Genomic DNA, 12,498 nt, shown 5'->3' with positions numbered 1-12,498 from the left:
CCCAAAATCAATGTCATCACTAGGGAAGGATCCCCATCCTCAACTCCTACCCCATCCTTCTCCCCCAGGGTCCCTAAAGCCTAGGACCACTTTCAGACCCCAGTGCTACTTCTTCCAGGTTGGTGTGCCACCAGGCACCTGGGCCTTCTGCCTCTCTACCCTCATCTTCCTGCTCCTGACAACCAACAACCCAGCCATCTACAAGCTCCCGCTCAGCAAAGTCACCTACCCAGAGGCCAACCGCATCTACTACCTGAAAATGAAGAGCAGTGAAGAAGAGAAGTCCCCCAGCGGTGACTAGCCAGAAATGCTCTTTGCCTGGACCTGGTGTCTGCTCCCTGTGGTCTCAGCTCTGGGTCAATCTGCTGCAGCACTCACCTCTTGTGCCTCTCCTTGCACCTGTGTAGAACCAGACACACCTGTACCTCCCTTCCCCAATGCTGGTTTCTCTCTCTGCCCAAATAGCCACAACTATCCATACATGACATTAGAGGAAGTTGGTATGAGCTTGCCAGAGTTTTCAGAAGTAAGGCATGTGCTTTACATGTCATTGTCTTAAAAACATTTCTATTTAGTCTTTTGGAAAGATGATTACAAGATGATCTTTGAGCATGTTTAACTGAATAATAGATGCTGTAAAACTGAACTTGCTAAGTGGTTCCCAGGTGGACACAGAGTAGGTGAAAATTCAGGGGACACACGCAAAGAATTGAAGGTGCATCAGTGCACTGAGCTAATGGCTGATGAGCACACCCAGCTTTACATAAAAGAGAGGAATTTCACACGGATAGAGTTTTAAAGTCCAAACAGGAACAATCAGGGCACTGGGGTGTCTAAATAGGAAGTCTCACACATTCAGTGGAGACAGTGGTCAGAGGAAGGGCAAGCTGATATCTTCTAGCAGGAAGCAATTAATAAAAGTTAGATTCTGTATCTGACTTTTACTATAAAGGATAAAGTGGTGAAGGATAAGCCTTTCTCAGCATAAGTCAAACCAGCAACTTTGAGCAGAGATCCTGGTTGACAAAAGTATCTGAGCTCAGAGGGTGAAAAGCTGGGGCAATTTATCTCATTTTCCTGTTTGCTTGTGGGTGTTGGAAGTTTTATGAGGGCTGTGATACTTAAAACAAATGGTTAGCCTGAGTAGAAGGACAAACTGTGATCCATGAAGTTCATAATTTGACTTCCCAATTACATCATTAGCCTACATTGTCTTTATTTATATGTATTATCAGGGCTCAGCAAACTTTTTCTGGAAAGGGTCAAATAGTAAATAGTTTTGGTTCTGGAGGCCTTACTGTGTCTTTAGCAAAGACTCACCTGCATCATTGGAGCATGACACAGCCTTAGACATGAGCGTGGTTGTGTTCCAAGAAGACTTTATTAAACAAGCAAAACCTGTATTTGGCCCACAAGCCTGAGTTTGCCAGTGCCTGACGTGGATGCTCCCCATGAGAATGATCAGGAGCTCGTGAGCAGAGGGCAGGCCCAAAAAGATGACACCAAGTTCTTTACCACAGACACCCACATAGCCTTTCTTTGCTGGGTTATAGTGGAAGATTTTTAGGAAAGTGAGATTAGTATGATGGGATCAGAAAAGTCTGCTCTGAGGCTCTTTGACAGACCCAGCATACAATGGGCTACACCAGGCCTTCCTTCCACAGTAATGTCTGGGAACCACCCCTCCTCTGTCCCCTCACTCTGTTTTCACCTCTGCCAGCAGATGCACACCAGGAGAGGAAGAGAAAACTGACCTTTGGTGCAGGAGTTTCCAGCAGGAAGAGCAGGGAGGCTCCTAGAATCCCAGGCTTGAAGGGGAGCTTTGAAGGCCAGATGGTCCTGCCCTTCTGGGATTCATGAATCCCTCTCTACAGAGGACAGAGGCTTCAGTTCCCTGCTGGGCTTCCAGACAGGGCTCAATTACCCAAAAGGGAGGGGGACCCCCCAAATATTCTAACGAGAGATAACAGAACCAGATAACCCCATTCATTCATTCGTTACGGACAAACTGTGCCCAGAAATCTGCTTTCCTTTCCTTCAAGCCCATGAGACGCTCCACCCCAAGAATGGGATCTGATGGGAGCTGGGTTTTAACCCTGCTTTATATTGGATTTCCAGGACAGGAAAACTATTTGGATATAAAAAAATCCTTTCAGTTCACTTAGACCAGATTCTCTCTCTCCTTTCCTTTCCTGCCCCACGTCTCTGTTGCTGACAAGGTCACAGCTATCTTGGTTGCTTTTTTTCTCCCACATCCCTGCTTCCACCCCCATAGAAATTAAATGTTAAACTGCTTTGCCAGCTGCCAAATTCATGTGAGGAAAAATGGGTAAGAGCTAAGTGATTCAGAAGAAGGAAAAAGCACGTCCAGCAAGTCTGGAAACACCACTGGGCCTTAGAAATTCTGTAATACACTATGATCCAGATGACCAGATATTTATGTAGAAATAGGAAAATATCTACTCATTTGAAATAAGAAAGAACTGCCTGGATGAAGTATTACTAATCACTGAATTCACTTGCCAAGAGATGTCGTCTAGGAATAATGAAATGTTTAAAAAAAAAATCTTTTGTGACTAAGAGGCAGAAAATTGATGGTATTTCCCAAATGTGGTCAAATAAGCTCCTCCTGGAGCAGAACAAATCTTATTAAGCCAGTCTGGCAGGCAGATGCTGCATCTCTCTTGTGGGCATGGAGAAGGGTGGGGCAGAAATGCAAATCCCCACTCCTCTAAGAAAAGTCTGCCCCTCGCAGGTCACCCTGCCCAGTGGCCGTGGAGAGATGCCCAGAGGTCCTCTGAAGTTGCCCAAATAGTGATAGGAGGTTTGGAGAGCTCTCTGGAGTGACCCTGTCCTGCCTTGACCAGCACCTTCCCATCCCACTGATGAGTAGGATGGATCAGTAGGGGGGCAGAGGCCTTAACCACAGAGACACCACCGACGAGAGATTGCACAGGAGTGAGTCGCCAGGATAGAAGGGAGGAGAGCTTTGGGGGCCGCATCCAATCCATTGGATTACCCCCAATGGGGCAATCGCCCCAAACTCCAGACAGCAGCTTTTAGGTAGCCACATAGTAGTGAACACAAATATGGCTGAACATAAAGTCATTACAGAGAATAGGAACGTATGTTGGGCAGCAGGGGCAGTGGAGGAGGTGCTGCCCAAAACTGTCCCTAACACACGCCCCTCTCCCTCTCTCCACTGTCCCTTCCCCAGATCTTCTCATCTCCTCCTTCTGACCTCATCATCTCGCCCCTCCTCTGCTGCCATTTCCATCTGCCTTCTTCCCCAGCAGACGAGGGCTGCTGTCTCCCATGAAACTCTTGTCCTGCTGTACTTTTAAATCTTCCATCTTGACTCGTCTTTTAATTTCTCTGATAACCGACATAGTTGAGTTTTCTACTTTCTCTTGGTCAAACTTCAGAGTTTGTTTGCGAGGGAATAACCTGTTTTCTTTAGATTTACAACACTGTTGCCATGCTCTTACTCATTAGTCTCTCTTACCATGATTTCAATCTCTCCTGTATGTATGGCTGTATCTTTCCAATCTTACGGAAACTTGCTCTTTCTTTTACTTAATCAAGTTCATGATTTTTAAAAATTTTATTTGAATTCAGGGGATCCCTGGTGTCTAGTGCCTCCCTTCGGCCCAAGGTGTAATCCTGGAGTCCTGGGATGGAGTCCCACGTCGGGCTCCCTGCATGGAGCCTGCTTCTCCCTCTGCCTGTGTCTCTGCCTCTCTCTCTGTGTGTCTCTCATGAATAAATAAATAAAATGTTTAAAAAATAATAATAATTTTATTTGAATTCAGTTTGCCAACATAAAGTATAACACCCAGTTCTCACCTCATCATTGTGATAGGTTTTTATTGACTTTTTCAAAGAAGCAGTCTGAGATTTATTTGCCCTATCTCCAGTTCTGGTTTGTTTTCTATTTTGTTGATTTTTTTCCTGTTTTTTCCTATTTTTTCAAATTTAAATGTTCCTTTTTCCTAATGTTTTAAAATTAATGTGCAATTTCTTCATTTTAGATCTTTCTCCTTTAACAACAAAGGCATTTTTTAGGCTATTAATTTTCCTCTGAGTATAGCTATAGCTGTGTACTGTAGTTTTGGGAATAAAGTATTCTACTTTGATCAGTTTTGAATAGTTTGTAATTTTAGTTTTGATTTCTCTTTGATCTGAAAATTATTTAAGAATGATTTCTTAATTCCTAGCACTTGGGACTTTTTATATTTTTTAACTTTCTATACTAGTTTTACTAGATTATGAGTAGAGGGGATGGCCTGTAAAACCTCTATTTTAAAATTATATGAATTCTTATTTGTAGCCAAGTACTTGGTTGATTTTGGAGATGCAAAATGCAAATTTTTATTTGAAGGAAATACATATTAAATTGATTTATTAATTGCATCATTTAATTTTTCTATGTGCTTATTTATTTTTTGTCTATGGGATCTTAATTCTGAAAAGGGTTTATTAAAACTCAACTGTGGGGCACCTGGGTGACCCAATTGGTTAAGTGTCTCTTAATCTCAGCTCAGGTCTTGATCTCAGGGTCATGAGTTCAAGTGCCACATTGGGCTCCACACTGGTATGAAGACTACCAAAAAAAGAAAAAAGAAAAAATTTTCAATTAAAATTATATAGTTTCATGAAACTCTCTTTGCATTTCTATAACATTTGTCTCATATATTTATCAGCTGCGTTGTTTGGTGCCTATGGGAAATGAGTCATTAATTTTTCATAAATGTTCTCTTTCACTATTTCTACACTGCCAATTTTTATCCTCATTCATGCTTTTAACCTCATTCCAACTTATCTAGCATTAGTGTTGCCATACCTACTTTCTTTCTAGTGTTTTCTTATCCCTTTCTTTCAACATTGATCATTTTCTTTTAACTTCTTAAGAATAGCATTTAGCAATGTTTTATATTTAACCTAATCTTAGTGTATCTGTAATTTAATAAGATAGTTTAACCTCTTCCTATTTAGTATAACCATCAATATGTATGTTTTACCTCTTCCACCGTACTTTTTTTTTTTTTTACTATTTGTTGGTTATGACTGCTTTGTTTTTACTTTCCTCATTTTGCAAGTTTGATCCTGTTGCTATCTTTTTCTTTGTTCATTTGGAAGGTCTACTTTTCCATTTCCCTAGATGTTCCTACTTCTTTCCCAACACTCATGATCAAAAGTATATTTCTCTATTATATAAAAACAAGATGCCAGATAGTTTACCCTGACAAGAGTTGCCATTCTCTGATGGTCCTTCCCCAACCCTAAATAACTAAAACCCTTATACCACTTTCACTATTCTGCTCCCTGAAGCCCCCATTCTTATAACACTTTTACTTCTCTAGTATCACCCACCTCTGGATCTTGCTGAGATCATTTATTTCCCTTGCCTCTTATTTGTGCAAGAATCCTTACTTTGCCCCTATGTACCACATTCCCAGTAATTCTATCATTGTCCATTTGGAGTTTACAATATATAGTGAACATGTTACTTTCTATCACTGTTTCCTCTATTCTTCACCTTTCCCTGGTTTGTGATCTCTGCTCTGATTCATTTATTACTTGTTTATAGCTCTTGCTTGAGAATTGAGTATTTTGTTCAAATACTAGATGAGAGAATATGGATGACATGTTCTTTGAGGCTGCACATCCACAAAGTTTCTTTCCCTTGCAAAAGAATGGCATTTTGGCTGGTGATCCTTCCTTGAGCCACAGCCTTTTCTTCAGCTGTCTATAGCCATTGTCCTTCCATTTTCTGGCTTCCAGATGTTACAAATTTAAAAATCTGATGTCAATCTCATTCTTTTTCCTCTGTAAGTAACCTATTCTTTCTAAAAGATCATAAGATTCTCTCCTTATCAGTAGATTTCAGGAATTTTATTAAGTCAAGCCTAAGAGTGTGTCTTGTCTCATCAGTCCTGCCTTTCAATCCACAATGTCAAGTCCTTCTTTAGCTCAGCAGCTTTTCTTCTAACATTTGTCTGATTATTGCCCTTTCTCCATCTTTTCCTTCTATCTCTGGAATGCCTATTATCCACGTGTTTAGTCTCCTTGAGCTCTGCACCAAGTTGCTTATCTCCTTCACAATTTTCACCATTTGTATTTTTGCTTTGCTTTCAGATATTTCTTCCATTTGATCTTCTAGGCCACCAATTCAGATCCCAACAGTAACCTTTCTTTTCTTCAAGAAATAAGTTGAATTCTTTAGTTCAAAAATCATGTGTTTCATTTCAGAAAATCTTTGGGATTTTGAATCTTGAATCTCCATGTATGCTTATATTATTCTTCTGTTGTGCCCAAGGCCACTTGCCAACTCTCGTGAGCGAAGCCCCTAGAAACTCTGCCTTATGGTCTGACCTCATTCACTTATTCATCCAGAAGACATGTATGAGGAACTGTTAATATGTTACTCAGGACTGTGCTTGACAACAAACCGGGAAAGAATCAGCCCAGTTCCTGCCTTCAAGGAATTCATTTTATGGGAATTTGCCTGGCCAGGTGAGTAGTCTCACCTGAGGTGAAGATGAGGGTAACACAACAGATTGCCTAGGCTGTGTTAGTTTACAGCACCAGTTTCATTATCTTGAATGAATTATCTGTTTGGATTGGTCTTCTGTTCAGGAAAAGTATCAAGCTTTTGATGTTAGGGGTCCCAGAAAGATTTCTGTGCCTTGTCTCTTGTCCTTTATCTTACCATTACCTGATGCCCAAACATTCCCACCCATCCCCTCAGTTCAACGCTTTGAACCTGTTAAAATATAAACAATCCTGGGAAGGTAACACAGTAAGCATGATCAGTCATTTGCATCTTAGGTTGTAGGAGTCATTTCCGAGAATAGTTGAGATAGAAAAGGAGGAGAGAATACAAAGAAAAAAATGGGTAGAGTACTTTGAAAGAGTCTTTGGCAATTGAGGACATGCTAGGTGAGTCTAAGGTGGGTAAATGAGGTCTAAAGCCCTCTTATTTTATCATAAATGATAATGACACTGTTATATTTGGCTTGGAGGAGAAAAAAATGGCTAGGGTCATGGCTGTCTGCAGTGTGGAGTAATGAATGTGGAAAAAGTCAATTTACTCAATATTACTTCAAAGGATAACTAACTGGGATTAATAAGCAATCAGACTTTGAATCAGTGGAGAAGAGCACTTTTTCACAATGGAAGTTGACTTATAAATAATCCCGTGAGACACTGAGTTCCCTGCTCTGGCAGCGCAGGGACAAGGGCTAGACACCTGTTGGGGATGCTTGCTTTGGTTGGGGGTAGACCAGTTGACCATGTAGCCTCTGTCCTCTAACATTAGTTTCTCTGATATTCTGGCCCTGAATCCCTACATAGGAATGAGAAGGAGGCATCACTGAGGTGACAAAAAGTTAATAATATGGAGATCAAATAAACCAAGAGCATACCACTGTTGCCCTTAGAGATTTTCCTATAGCTTGACCTTTAGCCACTTGGTCAGTTTACCAAAATGCTCAACATGCTTATGTGAATGCAAGCTGAGGTGCCAACATCACTACACTGTGCCTAGTCTTTTAATTGCCATCCTGTCACTCTCTCCTCTCAGGAAGTTCTTCTTTTGGGTCTGTCTTCTAAGATCTGCCCATTTGGAAATTCAAATCTTCATGGCCTATGTTTGTGGCTACATCAAACCCATGTGCCCCAATTTGTTTGTGCTTCTTGTATGAGTCTGTTTCCTTGGGTCATAAAGGTTGCAAGGGTCTGGGGACAACTATAATCTAAATTAGTTAAGAGTTGGCAGTTAAAGTGTAGGTGTGATTTCTACTCAATAAACCAGTCTCATTTGGCAACTTGAAAGGCATTCAGTTTTTATGTGAGATTTTTTTACTTGCCTGACTTTTCCCACCTCTTGCCATTCAGAGAAGATAGAAGAATCCATAGGGAACAATTCTGTCCCTAGTGAAACTAGAATTGCAAGGCCCCAAGGAGGGAGATGAGGATTGCTAGAAAAGTGTTGCCCTTTGTAAATTGATGACTATGAGTCCCCAGCCCCCTCATACAGAACAAGCTATGGGAACAGAATGAAGTAAATGAAGTAGCTCTTTGGAGAATGTCTAGCCCAGCATGCATTTATGCCACCTGAACTCTAGAGAAGTCTGACCTTTCCAAGTTTAGCCCCTAGTGATCAGTGCAGCCCTCCTCCTTCTACAAGATTGGATATGTGGAGTTGAAGGGAGCCATGAGTACTGTGAAGAAAACAGTTCTGAAGTGAATTCTGATTGAGCCTTCAAGGAAATCATGTGTAGGCATAGACAGATGTCTTAGGGAGCCACTGGTACATGCGTTGCAGCCTTCAGTAAGACTCATCCGGAACAAGAGTAAATCTTGATATTCTCTCTTACAGAACAGGCCTTGATTGCCCCACCCTTAGCATATATGACAGATACTCTGCATGTCTCATGTGGCTCATGGGCTGCATATGAACTTGTGAATGGCTCCTCAGGGAGAATTATTTCCAGGCTTTTCAAACCAGTTACATGTTGTGCTCAGATGGCATCTTTCCTGCCACCTTTAGGGCAGGTTAGGGGGCTGGAGGGAGCATACCACAAGAAGTTCAGGAACCCTCAGGAAAGACCAGAGCAAGAGGGTAAGGGATAGGGCATGCAGAACTGAGCCAAGAGCCGTCAGGTGGGGGACAAGGAAAGGTGTCATTGGCAGACGTCCATGGGCCCTGAACTAGCAATACCAAAGTAAAGACCCTGTGCAGGGGACTGATCTCTAGTCCGCTCCACACCTGCCCCTGGAATGTGGGGCCCCCCAGCTTTTGTTTGCTTTCCTTCCTCAGAAGGACCTCCGTGATCAGGTCCCCTCTTTGGCAGTTCTAAAACACCTGGCATGTTGGGAAGGGAGCCTTTGACGTCAGTGGGGAGGTTGTCTACTCGGGTGTAGCTAATTTCCTCAATGTGAGGTTTTGTTTCTAAACCTGGATAGGCTGCCTCACACCGGATCAATGAGAGTGTGTGTGTGGAGTGGGGGTTCACAAACCTAGGACAGGCTGGGGGCATGGGAGGGAGAGTGATGCTTGACCCATCATACCCTGAAGCCAAACAAAACATGTTTAGATTGGGCCTCCCTCCTCAAACTCCAGCCCACCAGGCCCCATAGCCCCATGGGATGTGGGAGTGTCCCCTTTCCTAATATATAGACCTCAAGTCATTTCTGGAGGCAGTGGTTAGGTCATGCCCTTCTTGCTCTGAGAGAGTCCTATGGTGAGTCCCCAGGACACCCATCAGCATAAGTCAGAAGGAGGAAAGGTCTGAAAATTTCCACAGAACCAGAAATACAGCATCTAGTATTGGGCTGTGCAGAAATTTCTATCGAGATGGCAGTACTGTCCCCTAGACTGTGCCCTGCCTATACAGGGAATTAAGGGAGTTTATTGAGGCTGGAAGGCAAATTGGCCCCCTGAGGAGACAACACTTAGATGATTGCTTAAAGGCAAGTACTGGAGCGAATTTCTAATGAGAGGAGTAACTGAAGGAGGACAGGGAAGCTCCTACTACACAGTCCCTGGCTCTGTCCCTTTAAAGGAAACCTGTCTTATTAAACCAGGTGGGGGAACCATGGTAGCCAGAGCCAGTCTTCCTCAGGGAGTGTAGAAAGTCATCTGTTGTCAGAAAGGGCAGAGTGAGAGCAAGCTGCAGAACACTTATCTTTCCTCTCTCCTCCTCCTCCATGATACCCTTTCTCAACCGGAAGACGTGTGCCAGGCATAGGGTCAGGGAAGGCAAAGTGAACTTCCAGAGGGTCAGCAAGAGGATGGGCAGGAGGTCCCCAGGAACTGAAGGGCTTTGGGTTTAGGGCGAAGTCCAGCATCCGGAATTGAGGACCAGAAACACCACCCAATTGGAAAGAAGCTTCGTCCCACATCTCAATGGTCTAGATTCCTCCAGCCCTGTGCGGGAAATCAGGAGCCCAGGTAAGAGGTCTTGCGGGAGAGAACTGAACCATAAACCACCCACACACACACGCACACCCCAGCCAACAGGACCATCTAACTTTTCAAAGGAAGAGAAAAAAAAAGGGCTGGTGCTTTTCTGTTCCTGTCTTCTGTTGAGCTAGGGCATCAGGGGAAGCTAGTCTTGAAACTGGGAAGATTACTAAAAACTCTAAAGAGAATTTAGATTCTGAAAGCTTCTAGCTGGAAGAGCTCTTAAACAGATAGACTTCAAAGGCCTTACTTTGTAGATAAGGAAACCAAGGTTTGTCCAAAGAGCTGTTCCTGTGATAGAAGGGCCTGGGCAGAAGTCCAGGGGTTGTAACTCACAGCTCTGAGCTCTTCTTGCTCACCTGGTGATGAAACCAAGTTAATCCGTCAGCTCTTAAACCCCCTTACCTCCCCAGCTGCCCACTGCATGCGCCTTCACACTGTTTGTCATCCTTTCTACAACCTTGTGACCCACAGCTGTCACATCACGATGGTTCTCAGGGCAGCATCATGTGGAGTTGAACTGTGGAAGCTCATGCAGTGAATTTGAAAACTTTCTTCCCAAGTCATTACCTGCTTCTTCCAGGGCTGGGGTACCTGGTCCAGGCATATTGGTCTCTCCCCTCAGGTCCTCTACCCCTTCCTCAGACATGCCAACAGAACTAGACCATCTCAGGATCCACAAACATCTTAACATCCCAGCTTAATAACCTATCTCTTTGGCACTCCTCTCTTACACAGCCATCTTAGATTACTGTAGACATATTCTGTGTAGCCACAGAGAGTGGACGTTTCTAGAACGTTCCAGGATATTGAAGTTATATGATCAGAGAATGGACAACCTTGTATGGTATGTGATCTCCTCTAAGACTGGCACCAAAGGATGTGAGCTCTGGTGAACTTACTGAGGAAAGGCTATCCTGTGAGGCTTGAAAGGGCCTGTAGCCAGGCCTCTGCTTGAGAGCAATACACTGGCCTTGATATAACCCTTTTCTCAAACTTGTACAGTGTCTACACCTTCCTTTAAGGCTAGAGGAGGGAAAATAAATTTACTCTTAAGTGCCAACTCGAGCTAATTGGTATTGGTTGTCTGAGTGTTCTGTGAAGAAGGAGTCTGAGACTGTTTTCAAATTTATCGGAAGAAAATGCTATCACTAATTCGCTATGCTTGCCACAGATAATGGAGAGGAAGGGGGTGAGGAAGAGGATATGGGGAAAGGGAATATGAAAACACTGCTACTAGAGAAGGCAGTGTGCAATGGTCTGGGACTTTCCTTGGCCTTTTATTGAGTGTCACAAATGTAATGATACACAGGCAAGTTTGGAGTGGAGTTTTGAGGGGGCAAATTTTAGGGAGGGGTGACAAATGGTCTTAATGGTGGGTTCCAGATGCTCCATATGCTGGACATTGCAAGTGATGCATGGATGGCATCGATCCACCTGCAGGAGACAGGAACATCTGTTCAAAATCTGAGAAAGACAACTTGCAGAAAGAATTCAGGCCTGGGCCTGTCTGGGTGAAGACTGATTTTCAGTGAGATGGACGAGATCAGTTTCTCTCTTCTGAACAATGTCATACGTGGTCTGGGTTTGTTTAGTTCCTCTCAGAGAAATGGCAGGAAGCTTCAAAATTGTATGTGACAGATGGGGTCCTCTACAAAAAAATTTTTAACTCTGGTGTTTAAACAGTTGACATTTTCTGTATGTTCAATGTCCGTAGAGGCAGAAGTACTCTAGGGCGCCTCTGTCCAGGAAAAACACCTCTGAACAAATACTGTGCCTCATAACTGTTCTTTCGTTCTTTTGTTTTGTGAGTCAACAGGAGGAAAGGGCTGCTAGACTCCTGCCTATAAAAAAAGAGGATGGTGGCAGTCCTCGAAGGCAAGGACCATGCCCCTACATGCACTAGGACTCTTAATAAGGCTTGCCAGAGAAGGAGAGCGTGGCTCCTACACCGGGTAGGCAGGCCATGGAGTTACTCAGCCACTAAGGTTTACCCGCGGGCTATCGAGGGCAGAGCTTTCCAATCATGTGGCCACAGCGCCCACAGAGCTGGGCCGGCAGAGCACCCACCAGCCTCTAAGGAACCAGGTGGGCCTGGGGGGCCCCGAGTCCATGGGTGTAGGCCTTCTGGCCATAAATATTATCTATTCACTGTACCACCTATTTTCTATGTGTGCCGTGACGTTAGGGGAAGAAAAGTTGAAAGTACTTCAAAAAAGTAAGTTATTATGATCAAAAAATTACTCATGGGCTATAGAACAAAACGCTTAGCATTTTGTGATCACACAGAACAGACCTGTGTAATATGTAGTTCCTATATTCTGTTGAGCAAGATCTCTGTCTTCGATGGTCTGTCTTCTGTCCAACCACCCTTGCAGGATTCCTGGGTTTCTGGTTGGTTGGTCACAGATGGCTGAGCATTGTATCACCATCTGTAAACTTCGTTTCTTTTATCCAAGTACCACTGAAAATAATCAGCTCTTCTCCTATAACCTGCAAAACCCTACACGACTCAGCTGTTACTTTGT

The 12,498-nt window shown here is 43.4% G+C and overlaps 1 protein-coding gene and 1 long non-coding RNA gene across 4 annotated transcripts in view; one reads left to right on the top strand and one right to left on the bottom strand.

Annotated features, from left to right (window-relative positions):
• Positions 1-3,654, top strand: part of SLC14A2 (solute carrier family 14 member 2) — a 469,281-nt gene extending 465,627 nt beyond the window's left edge. For all 3 annotated transcript variants that reach the window (XM_038543386.1, XM_038543384.1, XM_038543385.1), the window contains one exon: positions 119-3,654. In XM_038543386.1, coding sequence (XP_038399314.1) covers positions 119-301 — 183 coding nt within the window. In that variant the 3' untranslated portion in view covers positions 302-3,654. The remainder of the gene's footprint in view (positions 1-118) is intronic.
• Positions 3,655-11,236: 7,582 nt separating this feature from the next.
• Positions 11,237-12,498, bottom strand: part of LOC119872583 — a 29,502-nt gene continuing 28,240 nt past the window's right edge. The window contains exon 3 of the long non-coding RNA XR_005362428.1: positions 11,237-11,407. This is a non-coding gene — a long non-coding RNA (uncharacterized LOC119872583). The remainder of the gene's footprint in view (positions 11,408-12,498) is intronic.

This window comes from Canis lupus, chromosome 7 (assembly GCF_011100685.1).
Source record: "Canis lupus familiaris isolate Mischka breed German Shepherd chromosome 7, alternate assembly UU_Cfam_GSD_1.0, whole genome shotgun sequence".
In the NCBI taxonomy this organism is placed as follows: Eukaryota; Metazoa; Chordata; class Mammalia; order Carnivora; family Canidae; genus Canis; species Canis lupus.
Note: the sequence above shows the minus strand (reverse complement) of the source record. Positions and strands in the feature narration are given on the sequence as shown.